Below are 17,985 nucleotides of genomic sequence, written 5' to 3' on the forward strand. Positions count from 1 at the left end.
ATTAAATACATTCCTAATGTTGTGCTATCATCACCACCATCCATCTCCAGGACTCTTTTCATCTTCTAAATTGAAATTTTATACCCTGTAAACAATAACGCCCATCTCCCCCCTTCTCCAGCCCCTGGCAACCACCATTCTACTTTCTGTCTCTATGATTTTGACTGCTCCATCTACTTTGAATTAGTGGAATCATACAGTACTTGCCTTTTGTGACTGACACATCACTTAGCTTGATGTCCTCAAGTTTAGCATATGTCAGAATTCTCTTCTTTCATATAGCTGAATTGTATGTGTATACAACATCTTTTCTTATCCATTCATCCATTTATGGATATTTGGATTGCTTCCAGGTTTTGGCTATTGTGAATAATGCTACTTTAATTCTTTGAGACCTGACTTTCAATGTGTTTGGGTATATACCCAGAAGTGGAATTGCTGGATCGTATGGTAATTTTATATTTTTAATTTTTGAAGAACCACCATACTGTTAACTGTTTTCCACTATGGCTGTACCATTTTATATTCCACCAGTAGTGCACCAGCGTTCCTATTTCTCCGCATCCTTGCCAACACTTGTTATTTATTGTGTCTTGCATAGTAGCCATCCTAATGGGTACGAGGTAGCATCCATTGTACTTTTGATTTTATTTCCCTAATTAGTGATGTGGAGCATCCTTTCAAGTGCTTAATGGTCATTTGGATCCTATCTGTTTGATAAGATTTTGAGTGTTGCCTTCTAAGTTTAAATTTTACACTTTAAAAAAAGATTTATTTACTTATTTTAGGGACAGTGCTGGGTTTGGCCAGCAAACCCTGAGGCGGCAAATGAAAAGATTACTCCAGACACCTAAATAGGAGAAAGGAGAGGGCAAGGGGAGCAGATGCTCTAGTGATGAAAGGTCCTGAGCCAGCCTCAGTCTCCCCTTTAATTGCAGGTCTTATCAATACATCAAGTAAGAGCGGAAAAATAGAAAGGAATGTTAGGCTTTAATAATCAAGACATAGACATATGGGGCAATGCATGATTGAAGCAAGCGGTGTTCGTGATGTGCGTGCAGGCTAAGGGTATGATGAATATGTGACCATAAGGTGAGAGTGTTTTTCATCTAAGTTAAACATTTATTCCCTAGGTGAGAGCGTTGAGCTGCAATAAGGATCTGGTTGTTTTCAGCTCAGAAACTTCAAAGGAGACCCAGCATTCCAGGCACTCCTCCTTTGCTTTTTAATTGGTCTCATCTCAGGAGTCATATTTCACTTAAAACTTATCTATCTGGGCACTATGAATCCCCAGAGAGAGAGAGAGAGAGAGAGAGAGGAGACAGAACAAGCAGGAGGGACAGAAGGAGAGGGAGAGAGAATCTGAAGTGGACTCCGCACTGAGCGTGTAGCCTGATGCAGGGCTTGATTTCATGACCCTGAGATCATGACCTGAGCCAAAACCAAGAGTCAGATGCTTAACCAACTGAACCACCCAGGTGCCCCTAAAATTTACATTTTATGAAGAATGTGCTATTGGTTAGTATGTAAAAGTTAAGTGCAACTTAATTTTCGTGCCTCTGCTTCAGTTGTCCTCCTCTGATATCACTTACTGCTCTAGAAATAACGGAAAGTTCGGGTGGGGACAAAAGAGCGTCTAAATTAGGAGAAATACTTAGCTTCTTTCCACATATCTTCTGAAAAGCACGTTTGGAGGTATAGCTCATCAGTGCCTGCTTATTTGCATATTCACAATGATATTCACAACATTATCTTAACTCTCTTTTAGTAGAGTAAAACAATCACTTGATAGTCCATTAAAAAACCACATAACTAGAAAGTCACATCAGATGGAAAACTAATTAACTGTACTGTTTTCACATTTTGTGTGCATATTTTTTCCCTAATCAAGACTTTATTTAATAGCTCCTGTGCTCAACTTTTTTCATTAATTGTTTCAGATTAAATCTTCTTTTGTTGTTGTTAAAAGCAGTTATTAATGGGACCCGATGTGGAATGGACCACTGCTGATTCTTGATTCCCGTCACTTAGGCAAGCTTGTCAGGAAGCAGAGTAATGATCAGTATTCTTTCGTCTTCTCTAGGAACTGTTTGTAGCCAGTCCTGGGCAGATACGAAGGATATGTCAGGATTGTTTCATAATGAATTTGAGATGGTACCTGAAAAATTGAGAAGGCAGTATACTTCAGGTGCCAGCCAGATGTTCCTCAAAGCACTACCTCCTGATAGACCCTGGGAATCATGATCATATCACCCAATTATGATGTCGTGAGAAATGTACCATTAAATGACCTTCGGGAAGGGACTGGGGAACTGCATTTGGAAATTTACAAAATTTAAAGAGCAATCATATTTCATAGCAAAAATTTGAGGAATAGATGAATTAGGGAGAGATTATTCAAATTAAAAAGTATTATATGTATACTTTAAATAAGAATATATCCCTATTTAAAATATGAATCAATTCATAAAATGTTCTTTTATTTTTTCTCTATTTTTTACTCATTAGGAAATCATTGTAAATATAATCAGTATTTTCCAAAGATAAGGCATGTTGGATTCATATCTGTGCAATGTTTTTTTTTTCTTAAGTTTCTGTTTAGTTTTTTTATGTATCAAGTTTTTATGTAAATTCCAGTTAGTTAGCATACAGTATAATATTAGTTTCAGGTGTACAATATAGTGGTTCAACACTTCCACACAACGCCCAGGGCTCATCACACCGAGTGCGCTCTTTAATCCCCATCACCTATTTGACCCTTCCCCCCTACCCTTCTCCCCTCTGGTAACCAGCAGTTTTTTCCTTCATCCCCAGGAATTGGTTTCTCTGATCTATATTCATTTTAGTCAGAATTGCAGTTTTGCAGTCCATAAACTTCTAAACACCAACAATTTTTTCATGATCTTCTAGTTACCTCGAGTGGCAAAATTTGATCCGTGCTAATGTGAAACTATTTATAGACTTCATCCTACCAATCATGAATATTTATATTTTATTGCAAACACATTAAATAACTTTGAATAGAGCTGCTGACTTAGATCCTCTCTGTAGTATGCATTGTGTTACCTTTCTGAGATCTGAAACATGTTGAATTCCAAATATATTTGGCTACCAAGATTTTGGATAAGAAATGATGGATCCACACTGTATTTATGTTCTTTGGCCAATCCTTGAAACCCACTGTTTTTATGTCGATAGCTTTGCGGAATGGAATTTAGTCCAAAGAGAGGGCTTCTCCAGGTAGAGCTCTGTGGAATGCTTGTTGGTGTGACTAATAAGGTTCAGAGTTTTATAAAGGCCTTAAGTTTCTGCAATGATTACATACAATTTGACTGTGTTTAGTATCAGGTATTTGAAAATTTCATTTTTTGTGAAGGTTGGATGATAAAACAAAGCACTCAACACGTTATTCTCTATTAATTATAGTTTATGTCTATTGTAATTGTAGTTGTTCAACTCATAGTGATTAACGGTGTCCCTAAAAGAATCTGTGATGATGAGGAATATGTCATCAATCAGTACCTGTTTCTCTTTTTCACTGGCAGAATGTTATTACCTGTTTGAACTCTTCTGTTTCAATTTCTGTTATGTGCATTTTATGTTGTGCCTTCTGATTAGGACACCCACATATTAAGATTAAAAGTCATGATTTGATAATCCCCCATTAATGCATGTTGATCTTCCAATGACACTGTATATACCAATTGTAACAGTTTTCCATATCCAAACACAAATTGCCCTTTTGACTTAACCATACATTTGGCTTAAGGTATTTTTAAATGTCTTATTAAAGTTGGAGCAAATGATGGCTTTGCCCTGGGCCAAACCACTGCTTCTTATTCTCTGTACAATTATGTTAATTATATTTTGTTAAAATTCCCAGAGGCCTCAGCTCTAAACTAAGGACCAATATGTAGTTGGTATTTATCGTAATTAATATTGACTACTTGTGTGTGTGTGTGTCTTTCTTTTTTTTAACAGTTACATTTCAAAGAGGAGATGGAGGACTAATGAGCAATGGGAGGTATGCTAAGGAGATTCTTTTTTATTATTATTTTTAAGCAGGACTGGGGAAACTATAGTAAGAGGCTATTATTGTAATAAATGATCACTTATAAGTCTGAGAATTCTAGGAGGAATTAAATAGCTTACCACAAGGTTTAATGATCTATCTGTTGTACACTTTAGAGGAATCAAGTCCAGATGTTTCATATCTCCCAGATGCCCCTGAAGAAATTAGTAGTAAATATCACAAGGAATGTGTTCATTTGTTAGCAGAATGTTTATTGCATTAATTAGACATTAGCAAATGAAGTTGCTGTTGTTTAAGGCTCCTTATTGGCTCTCACTAAATTGCTGTGAGTGAACAATTACACATAATCGATCACAAAGTAAATGATTCATGGATGATGAATAGGCTGTAGATTGATAGGACTGGATTCCACAACTTTGGTTACTCAATTGAAATTGATAAAAGCTGATAACAAACCCATATATCCTCATCTATTTCCCCTTTGCCAATATGGAGATTGTAATTAGGCTCTGGTAATAACTTCCAATCTCCCATTTAATCAATATTTTAGCAAAAAGAGATTAGGTCTAATGAGAGCTAGTGCATGGAGCAAGTAAGCAGTTGGATCTTCTTATTGCAGTTTCTATAGAAACACATGTTTCTCTTAGGGATTTCATAGAAACGGTCTAGCAAAAATAAAGTGCAATGATTATAGATGTTGCTATTTCTTTGTAAATATGCTAATAATCTGGAAAGGAATTGGATTCCCATCTTTATATCAAAAATGGAAAGTCTTTATTCAATATTATGTGAGGCAAGTTTTTCTCATAGATTATATACTCACATGCTGGATCAGATCACAGTGAATTTTAATTACCTTAAAAATCTTTATTATACCCCTAATATCTTGCAATTTAGAGAATTTGGAATTGTGCTATTGATGGAACAATATAAATATTGTTCATTAATTTCCCTCAAGTTCTTTGCCTCTAAATCAAGCATAAGGGCTCATAACAGGGGTTACAGCCTACAGGGGACAGATAAATACGGGGGCTGTAGGAACCGAGGAAGCAATAGCCCAAAGTCCTGGAAAGGGCTGATACTGAGCAGTCACTCTGAGCAATTGTTCCCTTGAGGTGTCAATTTATCACCAAACCTTGTTTCAGGATCCTGCTATGTTACCAATTCCCACCAGTTTCAGGGCAGACAACTGAATTCATTTGGATGTCAGCAGCATCCCAGGCAGGATGCTTCTGCTTCCAATGAGAGACTGTATATAGTCTTAATGAACTGTGGACGTTCCTTAATTCTTGAGAACCTACGCATTTTAATTTGAAGTGAATTAAAATCTTAAGTTCTTTCAGCTATTTTAGTGCAGGAGACAGGTGTCCAAATCTCACACTGAGCTCCATGGGTTGATTTCCTCTGAACTTCCGTTGCAGCCGTCCTGGTCTTCTAAATGCTGGGGACCCCAGTTATCCATGGCTTGCGGATTCATGGCCAGCCACGAGCTTACCAGTAAACAACAGCAACAGTGGCCCAAATGAGATTGCGAATTTTGGACGTGGAGGTAAGTTGTGCTATTCAAAACTTTATTATCTGTTTTCTTAGCTTTCTTCAATGTTTTAAAAAATACATACTATGGAGTATTTTCTTCCACAATTAAAATTACCAAAGCGCATGTCCTAACAGTGCTGTATGTTCACTAAATATTTTATGTAAGACCACTGTGTCTATATTACCTTGAGTAAGACTAAGTTTTAAGGAAGTCATTACTAGCCAAGATGACAAATATTCATGATACATTTTAGGTTTAGGACTATTAGGGCAAGATTAGTAAAATCAGAAACTATGCTGTTAAGTAGGACTTATGATTTTGGACTAGTCATTTCTGTTCTCTACATGTCATTCAACACATATTTATTAAGTATGTCCTATGTACCTGGCATTATGGCAGACAGTAAAAATAAAATACCAGTATAAAGAGAGATGGTCCTTATCCTCATAGGATGTATGTTATAGAGAGTAGACCTTTAAATAAATACGACATGTTGAAGGAGAACTTAAATGTAGTTCTTCCGTTGATAACTGGTACCCCAAATGAAAAACAAAAAGATGCTAAGTTGCTGATATGATAAGGTCTCCAAAATTTGGTGCTAGGGTTCTCTCTGTAGAAACAGAATTTGACCTACTATAAATAATTACAGCCTCCCCACTGCCACCTTTTCATCCATTCGATAGGAGAATGATGGGTTTAGAGAAAGATGGGGCTGGAGAAGTCTGTGGTCCCAGTGTTTAAATTTGGCAGAAATATGTGAGTTTTCCATTGGCAGAAACTTGTGCAAGCAGTAAATGGACTGGAGCTGCTTTGCCGGTACCCGACATGAAAAAGCTGCCTATTGGGAATAAGAAAGTTCTATGAATGGAGTGTTATTTAAGTTGACATTTGAAGGAGAGCTAGAGATTAGTCAGAATTGTGGGAAAAGTGTGTGAAGAAATGTCCGTATTTTAAGGTCTAGAAAGAAGAGAGACATTGACCTATTTGAGAAATGAATGAATTTCCTAATGAGTATAAAGTACAAGGCAGCGGAAGTGGTGGAAAAAAAAAATACAGAGGGACAGATAATAGAGGGCCTTCTAAGCCACGCAGACTTTAAACTTTGCCCAAAGGGTGGTCAGAAGGCCTCAGTGGATTTGTAAGAGGACGACACTGGGCTCTAAGTACAGAGTTAAGTCATCCAGACTACTGCCGGGTGGTGAATGGAGTTCGAGTAGAAAATGGGATGATTAATTAGGAGAGTAGTGTTATAATCCATGAAAGTGTGGATGAATCTGCTAGAGGGTTTCTACAGCTCTGGGTGGAATTAATAATGGAGGAGACCCAGGGCTAAGCTAACCTATTATAAGCCTCAGTGGTGGATTTCACAGGCATGAGTGTATAAATATACCGACTTAGAAGAATAATCATGGATACTGGCATTTTCTCTTTATGGATAGAATACCAATGAATGTTTGAATATAATTAAAATAGTATTTCAAATAATAAAGCTACTAATTATTGCTTAAGTCTGCATTCTGTCAATACCAAGTTGAAGGAAGGGAGCTCTCTCCCAACCTCCAAATAAAATACAGAAAATAACCATTCCCCTGTCGTAGGTATGTAATGAGGATTAAATGGATGATTACATATTCAGGTTTAGCACAAAGCTTGGCATACAAGTAGTGGCCGACAGGCATCAATATAGTAAATGAGAAAACAAAAGTACATTGCATGACTCTTCAGCTTTTTGCTTGCCCTCTGTAATCACCCCGTTTAGGATTCTTATTTGTCCAGAACCTCTGAAAGTGGCTGCGTTCCCTAGTGGCCAAACTCTGAGCCCTTCAATTACAGGCTATTTCTTTTTTGTGGGTAGGTTCTATACCTGAGCATTTCCTCACCAGGAGAGCAGAACACTCCTCTCTACCCTATCCAGAATGATTTCGTCAAAAGAAATTCTGTTCTGAAGGCTTTTATTAATCAAGGATTAGATCCCTCTTTTACTTGTTGTATTTGTATTTGATTAGTGCACCATTCTCTTTACGTTAAGAAATGAATGCCTAAAGATGGAGAAAGCGTTTTGTTTTGTTTTTGTTTTTTTCAGTTTCCAGCAGGCTACACTAACATCTAAAATGTCTCTAATTTAGCCGAAGGTTACGTTTGTAGATTTTCAAGGTTTTTCTTCTATATCCTCCGCATTTTTATGATATAAAATATTTCACAGGCGAACATCAAGGCCAAGACAAAGTTTTTGCAAGATTTACTGTATTTCTTTTGTGATAGGCATTATAAGCATTCACTATGCACCAGAAATAGGTAGGCTTTTTTGTACATTTTGTTTCATTTCATTGGCATAATAAATGTGACACATAGATAACAATCATATTTACATTTTAAAGGCCAAGAAACTAAGGTTTATCGAGATGAATAACTTGAGATCTAGGTGTAGAAGGCATGTCTAACACATTTTAAAGCCTTGGTGCCTTTATCTACACTGTTCTGCATTCCTCTAGGTGGGATTCACGTGTATGACTGCATAACTATGGTCACTTTAAAGAATTATTGTGGATACTGACATTGCCCTTTCAAGAATGGAATACTAACACATGTTTAAATGTAATGAAAATAGTATTTTGAGTAATAAAGTTACTAATTATTGCATAAGTCTGCCTTTTGTCAATACAAACTATAAAAGATCCATTTAACCATTCAGCGAGTGCTTACCCCCTGCAAAACACTAGGTGAGGAATTATGGAAATCCAGATGTATGTTCCTGTTCTTAAGTATCTTACGATATGATACAGGAGACAATCATTCATTCAAGTATATCAGGCAAAAGAAATAAGTGCATGGATCACTAAGGTGCTGAAACCTGCAAAATGAATCATGAGTAGGTCCACCTGGAGGGAAGGGTTTCTGTACTTCAGAGGTTTCAAACTCAAATATTAACAAGTTCCGGTCAGCCCAAAGCACTAAGGAAAGGTAGGTGTGGACAGTGAGAAGTGGAAACTGGAAGGTCCTACCTAAAGATAGCAGCACCTATTCAGGTCCACTCTGTCGGCGGAAGGCTGGGCCAGACTTCCAAACCATCTGATATTATAGGATGATCCCCCACATCCAGATATTCATGTATAATCTTCCAATATTTCAACATTCGGATATAATTCAATTTATTTTCATAAAATGTAAGAGTGAGCCAATAATAGTTGAAGGAAATATGCAGCCCCCAAGTCAATACAGAAGCACTTAGACTTGAAGGCTGGCTAATTTCATCCAGCAGGGAGAGAGAGAGAGAGAGATTCTATTTCTAGCACTGTAGCTTTAGCTGTGGCCAGATAACATTCTGTAGGATTAGATCCTCGGACTACTTTTTTCCAGTTCTAAACATTTGAACACATAACCATTTCAAAAGCTTGCAGATAAAGTGGCTCCCAATCTAAATCAAAAGTTTTAGAAGGTCTCAAGTTCAAGGTGTTGGGAAGTTGGGACCCATGCTGGAGAAACATGTCTATCTGGTTGATAGTATCAATGAAAGATGGTGGATGTGGCAGAAACAAAACTCTGAAAATTTCCCCAGAGTGAAGGATCTATTTTCATAATTTTGATATATTCCTAAATATTAAATGTTTCTGAGAATGAAAACGATATTGACATTTAAGGATGAAGTATACTTTTTCATTATCAAATGTCCTAATTAGTTTATAGGTAAAAGCTTTTTAAAAAGGCCAAAAAAGTAGTTATGGGATTCTGAAATGAAAAAATAATTGTACTTGCTTGTACAAGCTTGTGAAATATATTTGAATATCTTTAACAATTTCACTGATATGCATTTAAAATATTTACTTCAATAAAGTATGTATCCACTTACTTACAAAGCGAGTTGGAATTCCAGACTTCAGAAAGATCTAAATTATGCAGTGTGCAAAATAGATTATAAATGTCTTATTGCTGTTGCTAAAGAAGACATTTTTTTAGCTTTTGTAAAAAGCAAAATTAATATTTTTATACGAATCTTCATCTCAAGTACTATTGGGTATCATCAAACATAAAAGTCTGAGAATATTTTGACTAAGTTTCACTTTCACTTTCTGCTTTTTTCTTGTCATGATAAATTGGTTTTGGGGGCAAAGTAATTGGTTTGTTACTTAATATTACAGTGCTTTAACTAGTTGAAAATTCCCTATAATGAAGAAACCATTGATGATCTCAAGTCCTATGAAGTGTGGCTTTCAGAACATAGATCGTTAAGGAATATATACTATAATTAGATTCACTTTTAACTCTACATGATTAAAAATATGTCATTTAGTGTTGTTCTGGTTTTAAAAGATTTTATTTGTTTATTTTAGAGAGAGAGAGAGAGAGAGAGCAAGTGTGAGCAGGGGTAGGGAGGGAAGCAGAGGGAGAGGGAAAGAGAATCTCAAGCAGACTCCCCGTTGAGTGTGGAGTCAGACATGGGTCTTAATCTCACAACCCCAAGATCATAACCTGAGCTGAAATCACGAGTTGGGTGCTTAACCAACCGAGCCACCCAGGCACACCAGTATTTTTTTTTTAATTCTAATATCTTTCTTCTAAAAAAGGAAAAAAATAAGAGCTCGGGAGGGAGGTGGCAGTTCTGAATTATAAAGCGTCATGTAAAGATAATTCAGTACACCAAAAGATAAATGGACTGATTGATATTCAGTGTTGTTACTAAGGTTTAATTTTACTCTTGCCGTATTATTACTTGAAACTATAATTCTCCACTTCTAAGAGTTAGTAGCATAAATTAAACCCACTGATCACTCAGATTGCTTTTTCTATAGTTAAATCCTGCTGTATTGTGAAAATGACTTATTCATGAAAATTATCTTTTGTTACCCAAGAAAAAAAAAATTCCTACCATCCGCTCCACTCCATGCCGGAACTGTGAAATCAAATCAGAGAAACAGCAAGCTGGAACTTCAGAAAAATGTATCTCCTAGTTGGCTTGTATAGTCTAATTTTGGAAAATTTTGCATCTATTCAGCAGCTCTATCCTCTATCTTTTGGGGTAAAGTGGAAAAAGATGTTTTCAAGCCATCATTTGTAGATTGACTTTCATCATTTCGTCTGTAAGGAGCTAACAGTTTCATTGGTCCTGAAAGCAGGATGCACAACTGAAAGCATTTTTCAGGAGTGAAATATCCCAAACATCTCATTCATGGTTGAAGAAAATGGGGGAAGGGACACGTTAAAGCAGTGAGATGTGAAGGACGAGCGGTAGGCCTGCCTGTCACCGAGGCTGATAGCTTGACCATGGTTGTACATCATCTCCCCTTCATTGATTCATAAAGCCCAGCTCAGCTGAAATGCAAACGTGCTGCATGACACATTTATTTTTCACCTTCAGTCCTGATAGTTTGGGGCTTCCTGTGCATCATTAAATTGTTTCATTTCCCTATGTTCACCACAGATGTGCTGCCGCCAGTTCCAGGCCAAGGGGATAAAACAGCAACAATGCTCTCAGATGGAGCTATTTATAGCAGCATTGACTTCACGACCAAAACCACTTACAACAGTTCCAGCCAAATAACACAGGCCACCCCATATGCCACCACACAGATCTTGCATTCCAATAGCATTCACGAATTGGCTGTCGATCTGCCTGATCCACAATGGAAAAGCTCCATTCAGCAAAAAACAGACCTGATGGGATTTGGATATTCTCTACCTGATCAGAACAAAGGTAACAATGGTGAGTCAGGGTCTTACACCCCGAGGAGTCCTTTTCATATCATTTGTGCATGGGATAGAAATTAGTATTTGTTGTTCAGTTTAGTGACTCATTACCAGGTTCGCTACCTAAGCGAAAAAAATATTCTCGGCATGTATTCAGTACCTTGCGCAATCCCTCCCACCGCCACCGCCACCGTCACTGCCACCACACACCAACACCAGTCGGTTCCATTCTTTTAGCTCTTTTTCAATAGAGTGGTCAGTAATCCATCTCAACTTCCATTAGGCAGGAGAGACGGAACTTTCCTCCACTGTCCCACGACATCTGCTTCTGAGTTGCTAACTGCATGTTCTGCATGGGCTTGTGCTGTGAACTAATCACATGATGCCACTATGACCTCTGCCCTTTAACCCTTAGCCTTACTTTACATCCCTGACTACCGATTGGCTGAGGGATTGTCTAATAGAATGCCACACAACCAGTCACAGGATTTCAGCACCACCAGCTCTCACAACAGCTCAGAGAGGAGTGGCAGTCTCTCAGGTTGGTCTCATCACAGTAAGGAGAAATATTTGTTTGTCACCAGCATATGACCTGTGTTCCTAACAACCGTGAAGAAATACTGAATCACAACTCACTGTCAGGCATTTATCTTTCAGATGACAATAGCAGTTTATTCTAATGAAATCGTGCTTTGGGAAGGGGGGAATAAAAATCCCTGTCAATCTTTATGTACTAAGTGTACAGCACCATATTTACTGAGAAATAGTGTCATTTTCCTAAATATTATTTAGGAAAGAGTAGATGAGTTTTATCCACCTTGAACCCTACCTAAGAGCCAAGAGGACTTTATAAGGAAAAGATCATACAGGAAAGTCAACTCCATGACATGGACAGCAAATGATGAATTCAGTTAAAATGCAAATTATTTGGGACATTTTTCACAATAATTGGATTCCAGGGATGTGACTTTCTATTTTTGGACAATCTTTCCAAAATATTATTATCTATTGAATGATATTTAGTGTAAGGTGCTGCTACCATGCTAACCAAGAATGCTAATATCAGACATTATTCTTCACACTTAATTTCCAAAAAAATTATAATCTATATATGGATAATTCTTTTATGCTGTAGATGTTAATATATATTTGAGATATATCAGCCAAACCTACCATCTGTAATGTAGGTTTTGTATAGCACATAATCAGGACAGATTTTTACTGGACAGAAATATATGCCTATTATAATGAATAGCACTGATTGCCTTCAGGCTCAAGGATCCTTACCTCTAAAATAAGGAGGTCGTAGTAGACACACTCTACCTTCCAACCATAACATGTACATCGTGTGACTGATGACTTGATCTGCACATTTCTAATTGATTCCATGACCTTATTTGCTTATTTTTTCATATTAATGATATGCCATTTGTTTTTATGACCTACAAGTTCTTAGTAAAGTATTATAGTGTATTGTGATATGTCACAGGCTTCTAGGCTATAAAGAGTTAACTCTTCTACATCATTAGGGTAACATTTATTAAATGGCTTTTCCTCAGGAGATAGAACCCTTTCAGTCTGAAATGTTAATGCTCTCTCTTCCCTCCAAAATGAGCCATTTGCTCTTCTTACCTATTGGTAGAATTAGATACGTTATAGAATCCAGAAAATTTTAAACATCTGTTATGAATTTAAACTGGCTTAATAATATAGGGGGATATTTTGAATAACCTTATATGTTATTTATACTGTCATTTATTTATAATGAGTCCCACAGTTGTACTGAATGATTAAAAAGTAATGTATCCTAGGCCTGTTCCATTCAAGATATGTAAAGTCCCAAGCAATATACATATTTTAAAAATCTATATATTTTAAGCCATGAATTACATAAGACCTTTTGTGAATCCTTCATTAAGTATTCTGTATATGTTGATTGGCACTTTTTAAAAAGTTACCTTTTGAGTAATTGTAAGCAGAACATGATTCACAATAGTGCTTACTGCTTTTTTTAATCCATTAATCTCCTGACTGACATTTATATATATCTATGAATTATATTAACTACTTCATCTACATTTGAATACAAAATTACTTAAATTGGTAATAGAAAGCATTCTTTAGGAGGTGAGAGTGAAGTGATTATTCCCTTTTAGTTTAGTCCAATTGAGTTTAATATCAGAAATTTGCTTCATTTTTATAATCATAGATTTTTTTTCTAAGACTTAAACTTAAGATTGAACTGCCCAATGGATATCTAATCATATATTATAAAATTTTCTTAATTTGTGCACAATAATGAAGTCAATTTAAAATAATCACAATAATAAAGTTGGACATTTCTGAATTATTTCAGGGAATTTCTCATCCTCTTTGAAAGGCTTTTATAATTTATTCCATGCATAAGTTCTGAGCAGTGTGTTGAAAATGCAACCACTAAAAAAAAAAAAACTCAGATCTCTCAAAAACTATATGCAATCATAATTATATATATACACATATATGTAGCATGACATCAGTAGTGATAATGAAATATTTTTACATACCAGTATTTTTTTGAAATGCAGTATGTGTTTAACTAACTTGAAAATGATATTTTTATAATTTCCTATACATAGAAGTTGTTCAGCATAAATAAGTGTCAATTTAAATATTTACATTTTGAGTTGAAGAGAAATGGGTCAGATATGTTTGCCAGTCTTCAAAATATGTTCCCTTAAAGCATAATGCAGGCAGTTTTCCCCTTAAAATGCTTGGGGATCTTTGGTTGCAAGTAACAACAACAGACTGTGGCTCACTTAGCTCAAGGTAGAGATCTTAGATAAACATTTTATTTTGTTAACTTCTGTTGTATGCCCACCACCATGCTCAGAACCCACCTCTTAGGTCAGTGCTAAGAGAGGACAAAGCATATCGATTCATAGTCCTACCAGGACACCCCACAATGACAGAGCAGAAATTTCCCAAAGAGGGGAAAGTGGGCATTGGAGGGAAAACTTACAAATTCCATCTATGAATCAGCTTTGTTTCCCCAGTTCATTTTTAAATCTGATATTTGAAGAGTTGATAATGCCTTTTTTGACCTTCGACAAGAACTTCAACAGTTGGGTTCAGAGCTCCAGAAATAGTCATTTCTAGTAAAGCTGCTGCATTATTTTTTTTTCCTCTTACTGTGTGAATATGGACCACATAACATTTAGAAAGAACCTGTTTTCTCATCTGTTAACTACTTCATCTACATTTGAATACAATATTACTTAAATTGGAGATAGAAAGCATTCTTTGGGAGGTGAGATTGAAGTGATTATTCCCTTTTAGTTTAGTCCAACTGAGTTTAATATTACAGAATTTAATTTAGGGAGATGTAAGAACTTCCCTATTTGTATCATTCAGTTCTGGTGGTGATCATATAACATTTTTAAAGTGAAGAGTGAAGAAAACATTGTACACTTATAATTATACAAGGAATAAAGGATGCACAACTAGAGGAAAAGCCAGTAAGGACATACAGCCCAGCCCATTCCTCTTTTAATTATTGAAATACAGTTCTGAAACTGCACAAAAGATATGATCCTGGTTTGTGATTTTGATGAATGATCAGGAAACAAAGGATTAAGGCTCATCTATCTTAAACGTAAAAGTTATGGACTTCTCTTCAAGCAGGTTTATTATTTTTATTCCGAGAATCAGACTATTTCTGGGATACTCATTGGGGTTGGAGAAGTCTGGCTTGACAAAGCTGTAGAAATGGGTAGAACCATGTTTGCTCTAAGATAGAGAAAATGGAAAAGAGTAGTAATGACTGGCATTTATTGAGATTTCTGTACAAGCTGGGCCCTCTCCATGCTTTATCTCATTTAATCCTCAAAATACTGCAAAGATATAGGAGCTTTATATCTGTTTTACCTGTGTGAAAATTGAAGGGATATCTACCAAGTAACTTACCAAGTAAGTGAGAAAGTAGTCTTCAAACCCAGTTTAAGCTCTTATCCTTGAAGCAGAAGAGCAGATACCTGCTCTTCTTTCTCTTAATACCTCTCCTACTGCCAGATGGGAAATGAAAGGAAGGGTGGAAGCATTTTGTCTGTCTATTTTAAATATGTGTGTTTATGTGCACATGACCTAGACGACAGACATAATTCCATACTTGGCAACAGTGTCTATGTCCAATTGAGCAGTTTCATTACTTTCTGGCACTCGAATAAGTTACTACTAAATGACATAATTTTCTGAGTTGGCTGATGCAGATTAGTAATTGGCAGAAGAAAGGAGATGAGACTTCTAGTAATATGTCTATGGATGGCCCTGCTGCAAGTATTCGATGCACACAACCTGCAGTGCCAGAAAGATGAAGTCCCAGTGGTCCATACCATTTTTGGGAAAGACAACTACAGGCCATAATGGGAATGAAGGAAGCTGCTTGGGTCCCATGGAAACAAAATCCTTTGTTATGCTGTTGGAGAAGCGCTCATTCTTGCAATCACCTGTGGTCCATTTAGGAAGAAACTTGATTTACCTAAATTTTGGAAGAGTGAAAAGTATGGCACTGTACAAGTGATGAATTTAATTTTTATATTTCATTAGCACCAGTAATTCCAGATTTGGCTCATATCTGCCAAATTATTTTTTGCTCGTGTTTTGTGCATGAATTCATTGGTATTAACAATAGTACTGAAACTGATCACTGCATTTCCATTAATTATCCTGTTCTTTTTGGAATTTTAGGAAATGTTATGCTTAAAACATCTGGGAACTACTCTCACTATAGGCAAAAATAATCTGCCATTCATTAGTTTAAAATTCTATAAAACTTATCATTGTGAAAGATTTACAAGTATCCAGATTATAGTTGGTTGATTTTTATCAGTCACTTTTGAGAGAAAACTGTGCTCTCTTGGATTAATTAAATTGAGTAAATTCTAATGGAAAAGTTTCGTCTGTATCCTTAGACACTGCATTTTCCCCTGAGAGAGATTATGCATAAGAGCATTATAAACGCACTAAAATCTGACATTTGAAAGAATTTGTTATGGCCCATTATTTCATCTAACAATGAAAATGTAGAGGCAGCAGACGTGAATAAATCAATCAGTGTGCTTTTGCTGCAGAAGCCCTGTTTTTGGTTTATTCATCATTGTAGTTAATGCATTGGGAAAAATATATATATAATTTTGAGCGATTTATAAAAACGTTTTTCTGATTATACCATCGCATTGTTTATAGCTTTTAACAAATGTAATATACTGATTGTGGTGTTTTGAAAACATAAATACATCTTCCCATCTGATGTACTCTGTTTCTACTGATGTTTGGTGTATCTGAATAAATGCATTATTACTTTCAGGTGGGAAAGGTGGAAAAAAGAAGAAAAATAAAAACTCTTCTAAACCACAGAAAAACAATGGATCGACCTGGGCCAATGTTCCTCTACCTCCTCCCCCAGTCCAGCCCCTTCCTGGTACAGAGCTGGAACACTATTCAGTGGAACAGCAAGAAAATGGGTAAAACTCTTTTCCATACCAATGAAATGCCCAGGGCTCTCCTCTTCTCTCTCTCTTGTGCTTTTTTGTCTTTATCTGGTGTTGTCTTACTGTTTTACCTGTCCCCTTCCCAGCCCATTCATTGCCCTCCCCCCGTGCCCCTTTTGTTGTTTGCACCGTCTGTGTATTTTCGCTGATAAATACAACACAGCACATATTGAGAACCTGGAATCCTCGGCTGTCAAGTGCCTTATATTATTTGCAATCATGATAATGCAGCCTCCATTTATAATATTGCTTGTTAGTTTGAAAGCGGGTACCCACAGCTCCGTGAACTAAAGAGCCACTCCTGAGCGGGGCTGAAAAGGAAATTAAAACAACCTTCTTCATCATCTCTCATGGTTTTCTAATGACTTGGTGTCTGGCCGCAGGTGAGCACCCTCTGTTGAGTTCCATCCCATGGTGTAATTGTGGGGACTTTCATCATTAGCTGTGATGGGAATGTAGGGGCCGGAATGATGAAACAGGTTCAGGCCAATGCACATTCTGTAACAAAACCTCTCTAAGTTAGAAAATTTCCATCAAGGGCGTTTAAATGTGACTGGTCTCCTTATTCGTTCCCAAATATCTCGAGTTCGTGTTCCTCTGTTAACATGTTAATTGACTTTAAAGCAGAAAGACATTGATAGTTTTTATTTTCTAATTAAAAAAAAACAATAGCAAATGAAGAGAAACATACTCAGTCTTTTTTTTTTCTATTTTAATAATTCTTTTTTTTTTTTTTTTACTTCCTAGATATTTTATTCTGTGTCTGGCCACATGCACACACACAGGATTGCAATATAGATAAACAGACTATAGAGTTCCCTGCTGCTGTTGTTTGTAAGAAACGTATATTGCATCTGCTTTGTCACGAAATATTGACCATTGCAACTATATAACAGGGTTCTGTTGTTTTATTTCAGACCATAGTTCATTTTATTTTTGTATTTCTAATTAGTGGTAAATTACACAAGTTAAATATATTTTCTTTTTTAAAAAAAACAATATAGGGGCGCCTGGGTGGCTCAGTCCGTTTAAGCGTCTGCCTTTGGCTCAGGTTGTGATCCCAGGAATCTGGGATCAAGTCCCACGTCGGGCTCCCTGCTCCATGGGGAGCCTGTTTTTCCTTCTCCCACTCCCCCTGTTTGTGTTCTCTCTCTCGCTGTGTTTCTCTCTGTGAAATAAATAAATAAAATCTTAAAAAAGAAATA

The 17,985-nt window shown here is 36.5% G+C and overlaps 1 protein-coding gene across 1 annotated transcript in view; it reads left to right on the forward strand.

Annotated features, from left to right (window-relative positions):
- ROBO2 (roundabout guidance receptor 2) overlaps nucleotides 1-17,985 on the forward strand; it is a 577,868-nt gene that overhangs the window by 522,838 nt on the left and 37,045 nt on the right. The window contains exons 19-22 of the mRNA XM_088022784.1: nucleotides 3,982-4,024; nucleotides 5,455-5,582; nucleotides 10,987-11,268; nucleotides 16,597-16,753. Coding sequence (XP_087878910.1) covers nucleotides 3,982-4,024; nucleotides 5,455-5,582; nucleotides 10,987-11,268; nucleotides 16,597-16,753 — 610 coding nt within the window. The remainder of the gene's footprint in view (nucleotides 1-3,981; nucleotides 4,025-5,454; nucleotides 5,583-10,986; nucleotides 11,269-16,596; nucleotides 16,754-17,985) is intronic.

The sequence above is a fragment of the Eumetopias jubatus genome, unplaced genomic scaffold (genome assembly GCF_037043125.1).
Source record: "Eumetopias jubatus isolate StellerSeaLion01/CBP00866 unplaced genomic scaffold, mEumJub1_p1.0 scaffold_1, whole genome shotgun sequence".
Lineage (NCBI taxonomy): Eukaryota > Metazoa > Chordata > Mammalia > Carnivora > Otariidae > Eumetopias > Eumetopias jubatus.